Consider the following 17,685-nt stretch of genomic DNA (forward strand, 5'->3'; position numbering starts at 1 on the left):
AAAGAATAAGATAAAATATATTTGCACATTCTGCACCGTAGGTACTTTCTGCAGTCGAGGACGATAAATAACGATAAGAGTGGGCGATCATTGTTTCGTCATTATTTTTTACACGACATTTTTTATACACGACACCTTGCATAAGTTGTATAACTCAATTTTAAACCGGCGTTGATGTGTATGCGTGCAGCCAGGAATCGGGGATTAAAGTCGATTGTTCGGTGCTTACAATACCTAGGTCAGGACTCGACTTCTGCTGCTCGGTGCAATAAAGAGTAGCCTTCGTTTCGCGGAACAGGTCGTGTCATCATCCGTTTACAGAGGCTGCAAATCACCCGCAAAAGAACCGACATAGGATGCGATTATTCGCATGAGGACCGGAGCAGTCCCGTGGTGTGAAAATCAGTTATCTGAAATTTGACGCGGCGCTGATATCACAGATTGGATTCAAATTCCTGAATTTAACATCGGTCATTCAAGTTGAACGAGTCAAAGAGCAGTGATACTCGCGACAAGACGAGTTCGATAACTTCTTTCCGAGGTAAGATTTCAGTTATCCCTTCAGCTATAGTAGTATGAATATAGTAATACCAACACATTAAAAAAGCTGAAGTGATCCTTGAAGCATCTAAATGTTAGTTGTACATGTACCCAGAAGAAATTTTTTCTACTATTCGCAAATTTTCATTCGAATCAATGAATTTTTTCGACTCTCTTGGGTATTTTTTTTTTTTTTTTTTTTTTTTTAGTTAGCATGATGAGATATATAAGATATTATCCTACAGCAGGTATATGGAGTAAAGCGAAACATCAGGTTTAATTTTCGAATGGTTTCAGGTGTGTATTTAAAAAAGGAACCGTATATACAGATAAGAAATCGGATCAGTCTGCCCTCGGGTTAATCCCTCGGTGTGACGGGGTTGAAATTTTACCAAGCGTGAGCTTGGGCGGCGGCGGCGGCGTGAGCGGCGAGATGGGCAGCCTTGGCCTGAGCGACCTCAGGGGTCTCTACGACGCGTCCATCGTGTCCGAGGGGGGCGGCGTATCCGTATCCGTGTACATAGGCAGCAGGGGCGGCAGCGTAGCCGTAGTGGCCGTGGGCGGCGGCGGCGGCGGCCTTGGCGTGTTCGGCGAGGTGGGCAGCCTTGGCCTGAGCGACCTCAGGGGTCTCAACGACGCGTCCATCGTGTCCGAGGGGTGCGGCGGCGGCGTATCCGTATCCGGTGTAAGCAGCGGGGGCGGGGGCGGCGGCGGCAGAAGCGGCCCTGGCGTACTCGGCGAAGTGCGCAGCCTTGGCATGGGCGACTTCGGGGGTGTCGACAACGCGACCATCGGCGGCCAGAGGGGCGGCGGCATGGCCGTATCCGTATCCGGAGTAGGCGGCGGGGGCAGGTCCGTAGGCATGGCCGGGGGCGGCAGCGGCGGCGGCGGCCTTGGCGTACTCGGCAAAGTGCACGGCCTTGGCGTGCGCCACCTCGGGGGTGTCGACGACGCGGCCGTCGGCTGCCAGCGGCGCCGCGACGCCGTAGTAACCGCCGTAGGCCAACGGCAGTCCTAGGTTACCGGCCTGAGCCACGGCGAAGAGAAAAGAGAAGACGATCTGGAAAGAGAAGAAGAGGTGAGTTGTGGCTGTCGAACGCTCACGTGGAGCCGGAATATCAGGTTGTGCCGAAAGAAGGATGTCCGAAAACTTTTCTAGTCACTGATCAAGGCAAATGGACTACTTTCAGTGATCGAACCATCGAACGTTTCGTTCACTGGGAATTCAAGTGCTATGCCAAGACACTGTTCAAATAGCTGTTGTACAAACTCTCTTCAAGTATAGGCGAGTTCAACTTTGAGTTAACGATTTTCCGCACTAATCTTCCGCCGCAAAAGCGACTACTCTAACTTTACACTCACCAGGGGGTTCATGTTGATAGTTTTGAGTTAGCGCTGCTGGATATCCAGTACTCGCTAGTTGCGGTTGCGTTGTGCTGATCTGGGAGCCTGGATGATCTTTTATAGCGGTGTCTATCCTGCCGATTGAGCCCCCACCGATCGCAACAACGCCCAAAGGTTCGGGTACTTGCTGATATTTGACATTGACATTTCCGCGGCGGGAAGCTCTTTATGGAGCTCTCAATATCGCAAATCCAGATCACACTTACTCGGAGACACATTCCACAGCTTAGGCGAAACGGACCAAGGTCTCGCACAGGTCTCGTTGCCACGCGGTTTTATTCAAACGGGTTCGATAGACCGATCTAGTCCCAACGACCTTCGCGTTGCACCAAATACCCGCTACCAATATCACCTTCCAATTACGCCTGTGGGTACTTCGAACTCCCGCGAGCCACTTTGAACCTGAATTCATCGAGGAACCGGGCCTTTCGACGTTTTCTCATTTGGTCGACATGGCGCGTCATTGTTCAAGTTACAGTGTTGTGGAAAATATTTCTGCACGAGTATAACCATCACTGAATTAGAATTCCCGAGGCATTGGCGATTCGCCAGAGGACACGGTCTAGGTGGAAGATTTGACTGATTCGATTTCAGGTTGAGAGAAAAAAATCTAGGCAACAATAATGGTAATAAAAAAAAATGTAGAGCATATACTGGTTAGTTTATTATTCATTACTTATACGCACGTACATGCATAAATCGCGATATTAATGCAAATCGCATGTTTATAAAATCCGATTTTAATCTGGTCCCCAAAGCTAATAAACTGTTCATGAATATTTATGAATGAGAACCATGTTTGATTTGTTGCAGGTCTGGGTACCCGGCTGCACTTGTGCGTGCGATATGCTATTCTTTGCGGGTGCATGGTAATAATTTCTGCAGGATTATCTCCAAATATGTAAAGTAAAAGCTCGCAAGAGAGAGTTGATGCGGGACAGCGACAGTAATGGATACGTCTGTTTGAACCAAGCTCGTCTCTTTACTTTTCATCTGGTAAAAAGTGATTTCGAACGATTGCTCGAATACGAAGTTCGACACATCAGTTACTATTATTTGCTGAACGTTCTTGCGAGCATGCTTTTAATCCAGTTAACTTTTTCAGTCTGATTATCAAAGCCGTTTATCTTTCTGGAGGGGATACTCGCGCTAGATTACTAAAGCAACCGTCTAAGCCGCGGCTAATTACTTTCATTTTTTAAAGTTAGCCTGGGACAAGGTAGACTCGATTCATATGCTAAGTTACTTTGTAAAACGTGCTTCTAAACTTTTAGCCTCTTGTCAAATTTTGTCAGTTGATAAGTTCAAAGGTATCACAGCGCACAGGTTAAACAAATACCGCCAATTGATTTTGCAAAGTCTACAGGCGCATGCGGATATGGACAGTGGCCCAAAAACGTTTACGGTAGGCTTGAGGTCGTCTGCTTTTTTTCAAATTCAGCTTTCACCTATTAAATATTTTTCAGTTATATGATTATCCAGGGCAGAAACCTGCAAAATGCCTTGGACCTTGTAAGAACTTTTTTGGGTCATTGTGCACTTATTTAGGTGTAATTGGAGCTAAAAACATATAACGCGTTACAAGCTATGAGCAATCGTAACGGTTCTTATTTTCAGGTCCTCAATTCCTCACGGTTACGAAATGTTTCCCCTGTCAATAGATAAGGTAGATCAACCAACAGTTAGTCAAAGGAACCAAAAGGTTAAACATCGTGTTTTGATCAAATTCAACACCACCGTATAATTGATTTGGGCGGTGCTGATTAGCACTTATTACATACCACCGTTCTATAAACTATGACTGCGGACGTACTTGATTCAATATTTCATCTAGTCAATATTCATAATCTTAAAAAGTACAGGAACTCAAAAATATTTATCGTAGTTTGCAAATCGAATGAATACAACCAACAGTTGCAAATTTATTATTGCAGGCAAAACGACGAGGCATTCTTTTCAGTATTAAAATTGTATAAATGGTCTCTCAATACCATTGATAGAAAGGCCCCATTCAGTACGTGACGTAGAGCTTCGGAAATTAGAGGGGGGCGCGATTGCCATCACGTAACGGTATGATACTTCAATTTTTGATCGTACGAAAACGTACGCATGATTCGAATCGAACCATAGATTTAAATTTCTAGTCTGAGGTTTGCGAAAACAATACAATTATACCAATTAATATATTGCCGACGTATTCTAATATAATATTAAGTTAGAGTCTGTAATTTTACAGAAGTGACAACTATGCAGCAGCTACGCAATTGCCAAGGCTTTTCTTGTGAACGGAAATGAAGATGTGAAGATATGCTCATAGATTGTTTGCAATATTCTCGAAAGCGTCATTTTTAAAACTAGTAAGTAGAAGCGTGACAAATGAATTATCTGGATATCAAAATCTTATGGCACAGGCGGAAAATAATTCTTGAAAATATGAACTAAGTCTTTAACCGCTTTAGAAGCGACTTGCAGTCGAGGAAATCGAGGCTGAATATCATATCGCCACAATACATGTATTTTTACACTCCGTGACGATCCGGATGGACTTTTCGTCTTATCAGCAGGAAAACTAAACCGCAGTTCCGATAAAGTTTAAAGTCTGAAAAGACGGACACCAGTTGTATAAATAAAATACACAATATTATGATTTTTTTACATTTATTGCATTGCGAAGATCAGGGAGTAGGTTTTGGGGTTCGGGACAGGTTGAAACGCGAGCTTACAAAACGTATTTGGAATACGCGAGGGCGGGGGCGGCGGGGTAAACGCCGTAAGCGGGGACGACGGCGGGGGCGGCGAAGTTCTTGGCGGCCTCGTTCACCAGGGTCACCTTCTCGTTTATGTGGGCGGCGGTGTGCGCGGCCTTGGCGACGGCGACTTCGGGGGTGTCGACGACGCGTCCGTCGGGTCCGATGGGAGCGCCTGGAACGACGCGAGCGTATCCCACGGGAGCGCCGTAGGCGGCGGAAAGAACCGCGGGTGCCGAGTAGACGGAAACGACGTCGGGAGCAGCGACGGCGACGACGTCCGCCGACTTGACGGCCTCGTTCGCCAGGGTGACCTTCTCGTTTATGTGGGCGGCGGTGTGGGCGGCCTTGGCGACAGCGACCTCGGGGGTGTCGACGACGCGTCCGTCGGGTCCGATGGGAGCGCCGGGAACGACGTGAGCGTAGGCGACGGGAAGTCCTCCGTGGAAAACGCCGGGCTTGGCCAAAGCGACGGCGGCGAGGGCGGAAAAGACGAGCTGGAAAGTGAAGGAGGAAAGTCGAATTGGTGGAAATTTTGCCGATAGTAATCCCGCATTTCCAACCAATTTCCGTGTACGCTTTGATTCGCAATTACAAGTTAACGTAATTTGAAGGAAAAATTCTAAATTCCATATTATTGTATTCTTTTTTTGTTTTCTCTTTAAACCAAAGAAAAATGCAATTTATTCTCAATATGTTTCCTCGGTTTAAAGTCTGGCAGAGGACTGTGCGTACGATAAAATGGGTTGATGCAGCAGCCTGATTCATTTGATTGATAAAAATCGAAGGCTTTCATACCTACATATGTCTTATTTCTATGACGAATACTAGACCAGAATTGTGATTTCACCCTTAATTACAATACAACGAATAAGTCAAGTTGAAAACTCATTTTTTTTAGAAAAAATTTCGGAATTGCGATGCGTTTAGACGCGTGTTGTAATTCGCATAGCAAACGTGTACTTACGAAGACCTTCATGGTGGTTGGTAGGGGATTTTGCTTGGCGCTGCTGAGATCAGTACTCGCAAAAGCAAATGATTGTGGCGTGCAGTATCGATGCAACTCGGTCTTTATATAGGAGAAGTGCAGATCAGGATTGCGCGGAGATCATATGTGCGCGCAAAACCACGCCCAATAAACCTGTCATTTCGACACTTGACATTGACATTTAGACATAAACGGTCAAATCAGAGGACTTTTTGATAATGCGTTGTGCCAAAATAATCACACTCTGCACCTGTACAAGGGAAAAAAAATCCAGGATTCAATAATAACTCGGAATAAGTTCGATTGCCTGTATTGTGTAAATAATGACGAAGCTCGATGACGATGTTCGATTTTGTACATTTTTTTGAATTTTGATAATGCGGAGTCGGAAAACTTGTGTGATATTTTATTGACAAGAAAATAGCGGTCAATCGAAATACCCAGAAAGAAATTATAAGTTAACGAAATAAAAATGAAGCAGGATACAAAATATTCCACGGTATTGTGTGTCGGCAGAGTGACACGAGAAAATAGAAATCGGAACAACTCTTGCAGGCATGACTTTGGCAATCAGTTTTTGTAGTATTCCGATCGCGAATAACGAGCGCTTCTCTGTTTACGTAGTTGAATAAAAAAAAAAAAGAAGTCAGTATTGAGTAACTTTCCGCCGTTGATTGCGAATATACATTGAATGACTGCTTCCATAAGTGGAGCAATGATGACTCTGCTGCAAATTATATAAATTCTGCATCAAAGTATAAGTCGCGTCGGTAGGTAACTTTATGGTCTTCGGTGATCATTGCGGTAACTGCGAAAGTAGGTATAGCTTGGCGGACTGAAATCCTTCGCGGATCGATATTTTTGCGTCAAGATGTAAGAGACACCTCGGTATATGCAACGCAATGCACAAGATACGTGCAGCACCCGAGGAGACAGGCGGATCGATCGTCCCGGTGGCCACCAGCGCTCATTTTACAGCACGTTCACCTTGCCAAGAACTGTGACGAAAATAATACTTTACAATTCCTGAATCGACGCTACGGCCACGATTTGAATATCGGTAGGCATGAGGCTGTGTTCAATTTTTTTCTCTTGCCTTTTTTTTATTTATTAATTATACAACTGGTGGAGGGCGGATACGGAAAACCGGCAGGTTCTGTCAGCTGCATATATAAGGACCAGCGTTGTAAGTCACAACGCAATCATGCCGAGTCTTCCAGCGAGTATCCAGTCAGCCAGTAGCGCGGGAAGTTAGCCAGATACCGAAACGAAGGTCCTCATTCCCGGTTCCATCACAACCGCCGTTGCTCTGGCAAAGCCCGGCGTTCTCTACGGCGGAGTTCCGCAATATAATAAACGGAAGACAATGAAGGAAATCTGCATTTCACACATCTATAACACCGTAGTCTCGCTTTTCAGGACGATTTTATCAGACTGCGAAGTAGTTTCGCTACTGATAAGAACGATGCGTCTGTCAACGTATATATGTATATGTTTTCATCTTTACTCTCGGCTTTTGCGGATACCCTGCGGTAAAAATGGAAAAGATACCACTTTTTCACCATCGCGGTACGCAAGCCTTTATTACAATGGATCTGTAAGTCTATGACAAGGGTATTAAGATCCAACCTTGAAAATGAGCACCTATTTCACGAATCGCCATGGAAAGATAATTTTCGGTGGCGCATTCGCTGCTGCGCGAAACTTTGTCCTGTAGTACTTCGAATGGTTTAGGGTAAATTTATAATTAGGTAATTTACCAATAGGAAACAGGAATAGTCTCCTGAATTTCAATGTTACTGTTTACGCGTCACATGGTATTTTACAATGCAGCAAATTCAAACAGCGTTCTGTGAAACTGCAAACAGGTGGTGTGGCTACCTGTCAGTGCGAGTTTCTATCGGATAAAAAAGTCTCGCCCTTTAACTTCAATTTTACACAAGCTGAAGCGTAAATTTTAAGCTGGGACTCATATGATTTACAGCACACTTTCAGCGTGGCTGCTCGCATATCTGTATCGGTATCTGTACGAAGATTTCTAAGCCGGAGAGCTTCCACCGCTGGTTAAAAGTTGGAAATAACACTAATTGCGGTTCGTTTAGCGACGTTACATAGTCGGACACCATGCAGTCATCAAATATACACAATCCATCATTTCAGAACGGCGTCGAAATCGTCTGCAAAAGGCGTGTCTGGGTAATTCTTACGAAACCGCACTTAACGAAGGATAACCAAGAATGTAGATAACGGTGGATAAGATGGTATAAAGTTTTTTCAGTACACAAGGCAAGTCGCCTTCCGGAGTTTCCAGCGCGGTTTCCTGCTTTCGTCTCTTGCATCAAGTAATGTCGGCACGCAATTCCATTCTTCGATGACAGTGTCTTTTACCTTCATCTTTAAAATGCGCCGCAAGTCGTCTCAGTAGCGGATGATTGTTTGAGTCTGGTGTCGAAGGAAAGTGAAGTGAAAAGCTCATACAGTGGAAAAAAGATATTTTCTTGCATTCAATGATTTGATCACTTTGCGAAAAGTGGCTTCTCCAGTTTTCCAAGAAAAAGATTCCTTTCGTCAAAATGATCATCTCCTGTAGGGTGTGCCCAGCACTAATTGCATTTTGTTTCGCGTTGCTGGTGGTGGACATTTTAGCAGAGTTCATCGCGGTGCGCACTCCCTGGAAATATGACGATTTAATCCAGGTCACTTGCATGTCCGAAGATGACGAGAGTATTTTGTTTTGGAACTGTTTCAATTCTTCTTCTCTTTTTTCCCCCTGTGATTGGCATTTCAACGGCGACGTTAGTAAGTTTCTCTAATGAAAATATTTCTGTGCTGAAATCGGTAAAAATTTCCTACTCAACTCCATATACATTTTCAGAGATTTTCAGAAATATTAATGGAATTAAGGAAAAGTAGAGAGAATTTGGTAGAAATGTAGAATTTTACGGAAATTGTGACTCGAAGAGCCCGCAAAATGTTCATTCAATTTCTCTGTACTTCGCGGCACTAATTTCTCAGCAAATCTCTAGAATTCTCTGAATTTTGCTAAAAAATCTCCAAACATTATCAACTTTGCTGAAGCAAATTCATACTGCAAGAGTGCGATTTCTTACCAGTTTCTATCATTTCCTGCAAATGCTTCTCCTCATGTTTATTAACAACTGTATCATTTTTCACATTGAAATTGTGTGAAAATATTGAAAAATGATTGATGTTAATCATATCCTAATGAACCTATTCTAAACAAAATCATCTGCATATCTCCAATAAATTTCTGTGGACTTCAGATAGTCATTTTTCACACAATTTTCTAATAGTCTTTGTAAATTCTTTGATGATATTCAAATACTGATGGCTTATCTGTAACTGAAGTGCTCTGCGTTTGTCGAGTTTTTCCCGATTTACCTGATTTTGTTGTATTATTCGAGATGGTCAAGTTTTCTCAACCAATAGAAAGGCCGTTGTTAGTTGGCTTTTAGTTTGATGATCGTGTTGAATACGGGACTATTTGATCTCGTCAGACATGACTCGGTGTTCAAACGGTTTATATTAGGCCGAAAAATTTGCCGGATTTTTCGTAGAAATGACGCAAATTGTAAAAAAATATGCAGAGATTTTTAGAGACATTCATACTTTTCATCGAAAACAAAACGGACTTTGAGTTGCACACTTGCAGAGATCCACAGGGAAATTTTACGAACTGCAAAGAATTCAGCGAAATTCAGAATTCTTTTTTTTTGTGAGAGGAACTGACTTCAAGAATAAAATATGGAATCTACAAGAGAAACTTGGAAAATTGTAGTAGAATTCTCAGAAAACTCAGTCAAAGTACTCTGAAAACCTCCGACAAATTTATCCACAAAACTCTGCATGTGTCTTATAATAATTGACAGAAATTTTCGAGTTTTCTAGAAAAATATTTTCACCAACGTTAGCTACGAGAAACATTCACTTCCTTACAAAACACGTATCACTGGCTTATCATTTATCGAATCTCGGGCATTCTCAGCATTCCTGCCGATGCGAAAGAATTGCAAGGAAGGGTCCGACGACATCGTCCCCGGTGAGACCCGCTGTCTTTACGTATGGAATGCAGCATCGCAGTGGAAACTTACAAATTCTATAGATGATCCAATGGACCTGACATTCGACAACGGTTGGACAGGTAGTTGCATGAGAGAGAGAAGAAATACATCGTTGTTCGGGCATGTTTGTTATTACGTAATTTTCTTACGTTTCGTGTGAATCAGCTTTAATTCGTTATTTTATACCCTTGGAAATTCAGGTAACCCGTATCTACCGATAAAGCTGCCAGTCCAGGAGTCAAATGGCTTAGTATTTTCTTGGCGTGGAAATGGTAATATCACCTTGGTGTTTGAAAAAACCAATCTGAAGTCTTCAAAAGGAGAAAAGAAAGGAATCGGTAATACAAAGCCGAATAAATCTGATGAAGTGATCTGCCCAAATTCAACGAAATATACCAGAGAAGTATGTATGTGTAATGAAATACGTGAGCATACGAAAATAGAAGAAGCGTACATGTATTTATGTCACGTAAAAGTGAACAGAATTTATTACGACATAACTATCGAGAATTAAAGAATTTAAACTCGTGAAACTCACAGCACAAATTGCGTACGAATAGAAAAAATGTCTCAAGTACGAGCCAATTTTGAGAAACCATGATCATTACCATTAATTAATTAATTGATAGACAAACATTCCGTAGATTCGACCCGGCCCTTACCCACTCATGTGGCAATCATGCATTCTTAAGTGGGACAAGAAACACGAGGTGATCGAGTACTATTTGATGACTACGAATGGCTCTACCACAGAAAAATTTAATTCTACAGTAAATTTCGATACTATAGAAATTCTACCATATGACGGAGATTTCCTGCTTCACAAATGTGAGTGATAATTGGTGGGAATACGAGGATTTGGTTCAATTTCGTCGGCATTAACTCAAACATTTTTGTTACAGACACTTATTTTCTAACAACCGAGAATAAAGCATCGATTACAAGAAAATTCTATAACTCTTATGATAATCTTTGCTTGTATTTTTTGGTGAGCCTTTGCTCTAATTGTTCATTTGGAATCAAATTCTCCGATAAAAACAATAATTCGAAGTACGAAGAAATCGGACCTTTTAAGGATAGCGAAGCACTGTCCTGGCGATGGGAAATACTTAACGTGTCTTCGGGTTTACTCTCAAAAAGTTCAATTCACGTCGAAATGACAACCAGAATGAACGGGACGGGCCAAGGCCGATGGGCGGCTCGTTATTTCAAAACCTGTCAGTCAAGAGGTGAGTCTGATAATCCTTCGATGTAACGATGAAAATCACTAACACCCTGGACTTCTGGTCATCCGTTTTTCCAGCCACTGTAAGAAAATCTTCAATATTGCTTAATCAAGGAAGGCATCTTGCGTGCGAAAAATTATCGCACAGCGAACACATATACATCAATACGCAGGAAAAATCAATTAAAAATATTACTTTAGGCAGTGAGTAGACAGTCTGACGATTTTTTTTGAATTATCGGGATAATATCAGCGTACTTGAAAAGTAATCACGGTTTTCGCCAGGCTTAGCACAGTGTCTCCGAGGGGATGGGCCATTCTGCACATTCAACCGCACTAACTCATGCGATGGGACAAGTATCTGTAATCCAAGTGGCTGCACCTGTCCTCCAGGATGCAAAGGTGCCAACTGTACTGAAGGTCGGTGAAATAATTCGCAGTCTCGTCAAGGATTGCAGCTGCAGTCGAATGGTATTTATCTGATGTCATGTTTCTAGAATGCACGGAAGGACATTATGGATACAATTGCCAGAATATTTGTGATCAATGCGACCCAAGAAATTGCAGTAAAATAAACGGGCTATGCTTCTCTGGGTGTAAACAACACTACGTGGGACGATACTGCGAGACACGTAGATTTTCACATTTTCATGTTGTCTAACGTTGAGTACAAATACGTGGAAAGACAGTTTTCTCGTCGATGAATCTCGAATGAAAGCGTGATCGAACTTTTGCAAAGAGTTGCAATATCATTGAATCCGCTCGTTGTACCTATACATTTATGTTGAATTACTTACCCAAACACATGTTTCCTCGTTTAACGACTCATTTTTCTCTTCCACATTCCAGAACTGCAACGTCCGTATATCGAAAATTCAACTAATCCAACTGCGGTGATATTGAATTTTTCCACGATCCTCGATGATGTAGACGATCGTAACATTTCTGTCGAAATGAAGGTATCTATTACATAAACTACCTGTAACAGTTTATTGCTCAGAGTAATGCTGGATATTTTCAGAACGAAAACGAAGGGTGGACGCCGATTCATATGGATCCAAATTTCTCTGGTAAAATAAAACTGTGTATCAAAGATCTGAAACCGGAAATGCGGTACGAGGTCCAGGTCGCACTGGACAAGTCAAAGAGTCCCGCACTCAGCTTCACCATACCGTACAGTAAGTTTATTGTGGAACCGATATAATAATGGACTTGGTATTAGTGACTTCAGGTCACTGGTTCAACTTTTTTAATACACCGACAGATTCACGTAAGGTGAAAGGTACGCCGCCGTGCGATATGAATTTTACCAAGAATTTGCCGATTGGCCGTGAAGAAAATTCCATCAAACTGACGTTCCCTTCAACAAAAAATGACGAGAAGAACTATTTAGTCTTGTTGAGAAATTATTCAACCGAGGTCAGCTCAAAATTGCCTACGTTGGAGGACGTGACCGAAGCAAGTTCGGAGTGCGGGAAAGATGCTTGCATGGTGGGTGGAAAAATTACTTACATTCAACTGTTGAATACGGAGAACAGCCTTTAAGCTTTTATTAATTTCTGCACATAGTACGATTTTCAACAAAACAAGAACTCGAATTCCATCACCATAGGCCTCAATCACGCCTGTCCAGTGCATCCTGATGCTATTTATCTGGTTCGGGTATTTTTTCGGGACTCGTTCAGCGATACGGTCTACGCGTGTGGGAACCGCAAGGTTAAGGAATTCGGATCGGCATCAGTGTCGTCGATCATTAAATTTGCAATTGTGGGGATTATCATTGTGGTGATTATCATTGCGGTGATGCTCTACGTTTTCTACAAGTATGTCTGTCGATCGTGCAAGATTCAAGAAACTAAATCCAATTCATGGTATGATATCGTCGAAAGATAAAACGAGGTTAAGATTATTAACAAAAATTTCAGAAAATTTCATTGCATCTTACTGAGTAACGAAACGTCAGTCAGCATGGCTCAATTTGTTAGTGAAACATTTTCGATCACCAACAAATCTGACGTGTCAATCTTCAGCGATACTGCATACTCGGAGAGACTCAAAAAGTTTGAAAATGACGTAAGAAGAGCCGCAGAGGACGGAAAACTTCAGCAGCAATACAACGTAAATAAATATTTACTCTTTGAATTATTATTTGTTCGTCCAGATCGTTAGGTTATTGTAATTAGCTTGTGGGTCTCCGAGTCTGGAATCAATTCATATAGTACATCGAAATTGCAAGCTATGTCTCCTGTTACAGTCAGTAAGTCAGTAAGTGGTTTAACATTATCTGAAATTTTCATTTCTTCCCAGCTTCTACCAAAAGGTCTGAGACATTCGTGCGAGTATGGGAGGTTGCCGCAGAATAAGGAAAAGAATAGATACAGAAAATTGATAGCGTGTACGTATGATACTTAAAGTGATTGCGATGCCCCCGTCCCTCAAAGATTTCTACCAACAATCGGAGAGACCAAAGAGCTCCGCACCAATCATCGGTATTTATGTTTCCTAGTGTAAGTACGATGGGATTTTCGCTTTCAGATGACAAGACTCGAGTCATGTTGTCCAGAGATTGCGACGACAGTAACTCCGACTACATCAACGCCAACTACGTTCCGGTGAGACCCTGACGATCGATCAACGGACGATCATTCCGCTGCAACCATACGTAGAATGCCCGCAACTAATCGTTCTATTTCTTCTAGGGATACACAAAGCAAAAGGCATACATTGCAACGCAGGGGCCGACAACGGAAACGGTGAATGACTTTTGGAGAATGATTTGGCAGGAAGAGGTTCGCGTCATATGCATGCTGGTGGGCGTGATGGAGAATGGAAAGGTATAAGTACGACTGAAATAACGTGATAGGTTCAAACTGGGTCCGGATGTCACGAGACTCAGTTATCTGATTCTGCAGAAAATGTGCGAGCAGTATTGGCCAGAGGTCGGGGGTGAGATGGAGTACGATGAAATTGTCGTCTCGAATCTAACCCAAGATGTGTTCGCCGATTACACCTACAGGACCCTCAACGTTACGAAGCATTGCGAAACGGAAATGCGTAAGGTTGGGACCCAACGAGACTGTGTATGGTCGATTGACGATCGCACTTTGACTCTGGCTCGGTTCTGCTTCCTTGCAGATTGAACATCTCCAGTACACGACCTGGCCGGAACACGGAGTTCCCACTTATTCGCATTCCGTAATCGAGTATCTGAACAAGGTCTTATCAATCCCCCCAGGACAGGGACCGATAGTTGTACATTGCAGCTCCGGCACAGGGCGAACCGGAACTATTATTCTGTGCGACATCAGTCTCCGGCACCTAGCCGCTGAAGGGGTGAGTATATTTGGTAGCTGGCTTCGAATGCCAATGAGATGGGGTTATGGCTCAATCGTGATCATTCTACCTTTCCAGACGGTGGACGTCTTTGCTCAAGCCAAAATTATGTACGACGCTCGTGCCGACATGTTGGAGAGCTTTTCGCAGTACGTGATGGCGCACTTGGTTCCTACTCAGTGCCTGATTCTACTACCGTCAGCCGTTTTGTGCCGTGACATTACCCCGGAAAAAATTAACGAAATGAAAAAGGATTTACCAGTTTTTATGAAACGGTGAGGGAGGTGAACTTCGGGGAGGCTTAATTTGAATTATTGCATTACTGTTCCAATCACACTGGACTCTCATTACAGACTCGAGGAATGCGCCTGGATGGATAAAGCTATGCGACCATTGGAACCGCTGAGACCTCCACTTCCTGAGAACATAAAAAAAAATAGATTTCCTAGATTCACGCCAGGTTAGACGATGCGTGAGGTTGTCAAGCCGACTGTTGGCGACCTCTGAAAATTCTGTAAAAATTAAAAAACGAGTTTTTTTTTATTCAAAAATATGCGTTTTGTAGTTGGTCCTTCGTTGGTGACGCTGCAGAAGTGTCCATCAAATGACAACACCAGCGATTACATCAGTGCAGTTAGCATCGACGGAGTCAGGACGAAAAAACAATACATAGCTTCCCAGTTGCCACTACCGACAACGCGTAGTGACTTGTGGAGGTTGATTGTCGAGAATAACATCGAACTTATCGTAATACTGCAACGTCCCAATTTGGAAGACGAAGTGAGTACACAAGCAAACAATTTTCTCAACGTGCAAGTACTCCTGTACTTATCATTAATAAACAATGTCACTTTTAGTCATGCTGTAACGTCATACCCGAAAAAACAAGTGCGATCATCCCATTACCTTACGTCAAGGTAGAAAATAAATCGAACTTGGAAACCGATGGCTGTTTTACGGTGAACCATCTACTGTTGACCGACAATTCGGAGGTGAGAATAAATGTTTCGCTGAATCAACAGGCGCAGGATTGACTGTGTTTATTTTTCTATGCGTAAGGCATGTCTGTTTCGAGTCCTTAACTCTTTCGCAGGAACCAGCAACAAAAAAAAAAATTACCGTCTTGACCTGCAACGATTGGAGCACTGAAGCAGGTGCTAGTCCACCTCCACCCAAGGCGTTGGTAGACCTTTGGGAAGCTTCGGAAAACATTGTGCGCCCAGAAGGACCCACGCTCGTTCTTTGCTAGTGAGTTGATTTTTGTTTATTGAAAAAATGTATGTCGAATTAGAGGGTTGGAAGTTGATTTAGTGTTGGAGCGTTTCTGGAAACCAAATGATTTTGGACGCTCACTATTTTTCACATCTACTGCTCAGTAGCGTAACGCGTAGCTTGCGGGACTGTGGAACAGAAAGACTTGAGTTCAAAGCCCCAGCGTGTCGATAAGGACCATGAGCGACAATTCGCAAAAATGGCAAGGCGAGTCATGTCGTCCAGGGGTCGAATCGGCAAACTCAGGTTTAAACTTGGTTGGGCTACACCTGGGCAAGGATTTTTTTTTGAAGTTTTTCTTGTCCCTTGTGCGCATGCAAGTGTCTTTATCGAATATCTTAAAGGGGTATCCCAGTTTGGAAACCACACTTGAAGTGTCAGAATCGTGAATTTCTCGTGAGGGAACTGACAGTCGTAGTTGATTAATTTTTTCGCAACGTTTATGACGTATGTTTGTGAAATACCGAAAAATAGATTCCTACAATAAAGTTTGTAGTTGTTGTTGTTGTTGTTGATGCTTCAGTTCATCAATTTCTTTACAGCGATGGCCTCACGGGATGTGGCCTGTACCTGGCACTGAGTTTTATGCTCGAAAGGATGAAAGTTGAACAGGATTGCGACGTCATTTTGGCTGTTCACGCAGTGCGGCGATCAAGACAAGAGTTCGTAGTGGCGCAGGTGAGTTGCATTTGAAATTCGTATTCGCAAAAACTCATGAATTGATAGCCATTACTAATCTGGAAGTTGATGAGATAATCGCTTAGTATCCTCCCTTACTTACTTACTTACTGCTTCGTATCGCTTGGAGAAATATCAATTGAATGATTCGTAAGGATAATGTTGTGACACAAAAACCAACAAACGAAAGTAAATTCAGAACTGGCAACTGTGTGCAGATAATATATATACACTAAGTTCGATCTTGCATTGCAGAAGAGTGCGAATATCTCGACGAACAGTGTGAAAACTAGAGAAACATTACCATTTAATAAGGACTTTACTTCGAATTGTTTTAGTGGCAGTTCGAGTATCTCTACGACGCGGCTCTGGAATTTAACGCCAGCTTCAAGATTTACGATAATTTATCATAACTAGATGGACGCGAAGCTCTCGGACTAGTGCAATACTGTCTAAACGGAAAATATGACTCATCGAGGGATTATACGTCTCATCTTAACCACTGATATTTTGTCATGTGTGATTTTTTAACTTTAGGGTAGTAAATAACAATACGAGTCGGCGATAAAAAAAATTTATGAATATTTTCACATGATACATATAGTTTTAGGCTAGTTTAGAGTATAAGCTCCGTTTTTACGTATTACGTTGAAAAAAATTTGATTTATATATTCGTATACATATAGATATTTGTTTTTCGAATAATTGTTGTAAAATAATTAAATATTTTCGTCAGTTTTGACGGAGTAATATCATAAATTCACGTCACTCTGTAAGCATATTTTTTACTTTGATAACCCCACTGTACATACGCATAGTATCAGTAGTAGAGTAGTCATCATTTTTTTTTACCCAATTAAATAGTTAAAACTTTATACATATATAGATAGTTTTATATCATTTAGCCTGTAGTTTACAACTAAAATCCATTCAACAATTGTGTCATCTGAATATGCTGAATGTGACATAGTGTATATCACATGAATGTCGTATTTTATTATATTGAAGACTACTATCACGAACAGTAACAATAAAGTGTGTCTACTTTTAGAAAAGAAAAATTCACAAACCTGTTAAACGAATGAATATGTACGTATTATTACGACGTAACACAATAAGAATTTTGTTCCCTTGAATAAAAAGAAGATACATAATAAATGGTAATGAACATTGATATCCTCAGCTGGTTCGCGTGATAATATAGGGTTTGCTCGCCGTTATGTGGAGAGAAAAAATGTTTTACACCAATCAATCAACAGAGTCCGTTAAAAGCTGAGTAAGACAGGGAGAGCTGAGAACTAAGTAGCCCGTTCCAGCCAAAATGCTTATCCCATTTTGCGTGAGGCACGATCCTACAGTGCTAGTTTGTCTGAATATAGTATTCAGGAACCAATGGTGTAGTTTGGTTTTCCTTTT

The 17,685-nt window shown here is 42.2% G+C and overlaps 3 protein-coding genes across 3 annotated transcripts; 1 reads left to right on the top strand and 2 right to left on the bottom strand.

Annotated features, from left to right (window-relative positions):
• Window positions 1-815: 815 nt before the first annotated feature.
• Window positions 816-2,062, bottom strand: LOC124179309 (cuticle protein 18.7-like). Its single transcript, XM_046563517.1, has 2 exons — window positions 1,903-2,062; window positions 816-1,600 (listed from the first exon to the last, which is right to left on the bottom strand). The coding sequence occupies exons 1-2, from the start codon at window positions 1,912-1,914 to the stop codon at window positions 929-931; spliced, it is 684 nt and encodes a 227-aa protein (XP_046419473.1). The 5' UTR covers window positions 1,915-2,062; the 3' UTR covers window positions 816-928.
• A 2,523-nt stretch (window positions 2,063-4,585) lies between these two features.
• LOC124179312 (cuticle protein 18.7-like) lies at window positions 4,586-5,801 on the bottom strand. Its single transcript, XM_046563519.1, has 2 exons — window positions 5,659-5,801; window positions 4,586-5,188 (listed from the first exon to the last, which is right to left on the bottom strand). The coding sequence occupies exons 1-2, from the start codon at window positions 5,668-5,670 to the stop codon at window positions 4,664-4,666; spliced, it is 537 nt and encodes a 178-aa protein (XP_046419475.1). The 5' UTR covers window positions 5,671-5,801; the 3' UTR covers window positions 4,586-4,663.
• Window positions 5,802-7,982: 2,181 nt separating this feature from the next.
• LOC124179307 lies at window positions 7,983-17,410 on the top strand. The gene is made up of 25 exons (XM_046563515.1): window positions 7,983-8,478; window positions 9,686-9,841; window positions 9,962-10,164; window positions 10,406-10,589; window positions 10,664-10,990; window positions 11,065-11,190; window positions 11,272-11,406; window positions 11,484-11,618; window positions 11,836-11,945; window positions 12,008-12,164; window positions 12,251-12,477; window positions 12,556-12,809; window positions 12,912-13,104; window positions 13,294-13,381; window positions 13,522-13,598; window positions 13,686-13,820; window positions 13,899-14,045; window positions 14,122-14,319; window positions 14,398-14,594; window positions 14,673-14,779; window positions 14,885-15,099; window positions 15,177-15,311; window positions 15,413-15,567; window positions 16,134-16,269; window positions 16,608-17,410. Exons 1-25 carry the CDS (start codon window positions 8,253-8,255, stop codon window positions 16,680-16,682), a joined length of 4,098 nt encoding a protein of 1,365 aa, XP_046419471.1. The 5' UTR covers window positions 7,983-8,252; the 3' UTR covers window positions 16,683-17,410.
• The last annotated feature ends 275 nt before the right edge of the window (window positions 17,411-17,685 follow it).

The sequence above is a fragment of the Neodiprion fabricii genome, chromosome 4 (assembly GCF_021155785.1).
Source record: "Neodiprion fabricii isolate iyNeoFabr1 chromosome 4, iyNeoFabr1.1, whole genome shotgun sequence".
In the NCBI taxonomy this organism is placed as follows: domain Eukaryota; kingdom Metazoa; phylum Arthropoda; class Insecta; order Hymenoptera; family Diprionidae; genus Neodiprion; species Neodiprion fabricii.

Coding starts and splice junctions, on each gene's coding strand:
- LOC124179307 (XM_046563515.1), top strand. CDS start 8,253: ATGATCATCTCCTGTAGGGTGTGCCCAGCACTAATTGCATTTTGTTTC. Junction 13,599..13,685: donor TCAACGCCAACTACGTTCCG/GTGAGACCCTGA, acceptor TATTTCTTCTAG/GGATACACAAAGCAAAAGGC. Junction 14,780..14,884: donor ATTTCCTAGATTCACGCCAG/GTTAGACGATGC, acceptor TGCGTTTTGTAG/TTGGTCCTTCGTTGGTGACG.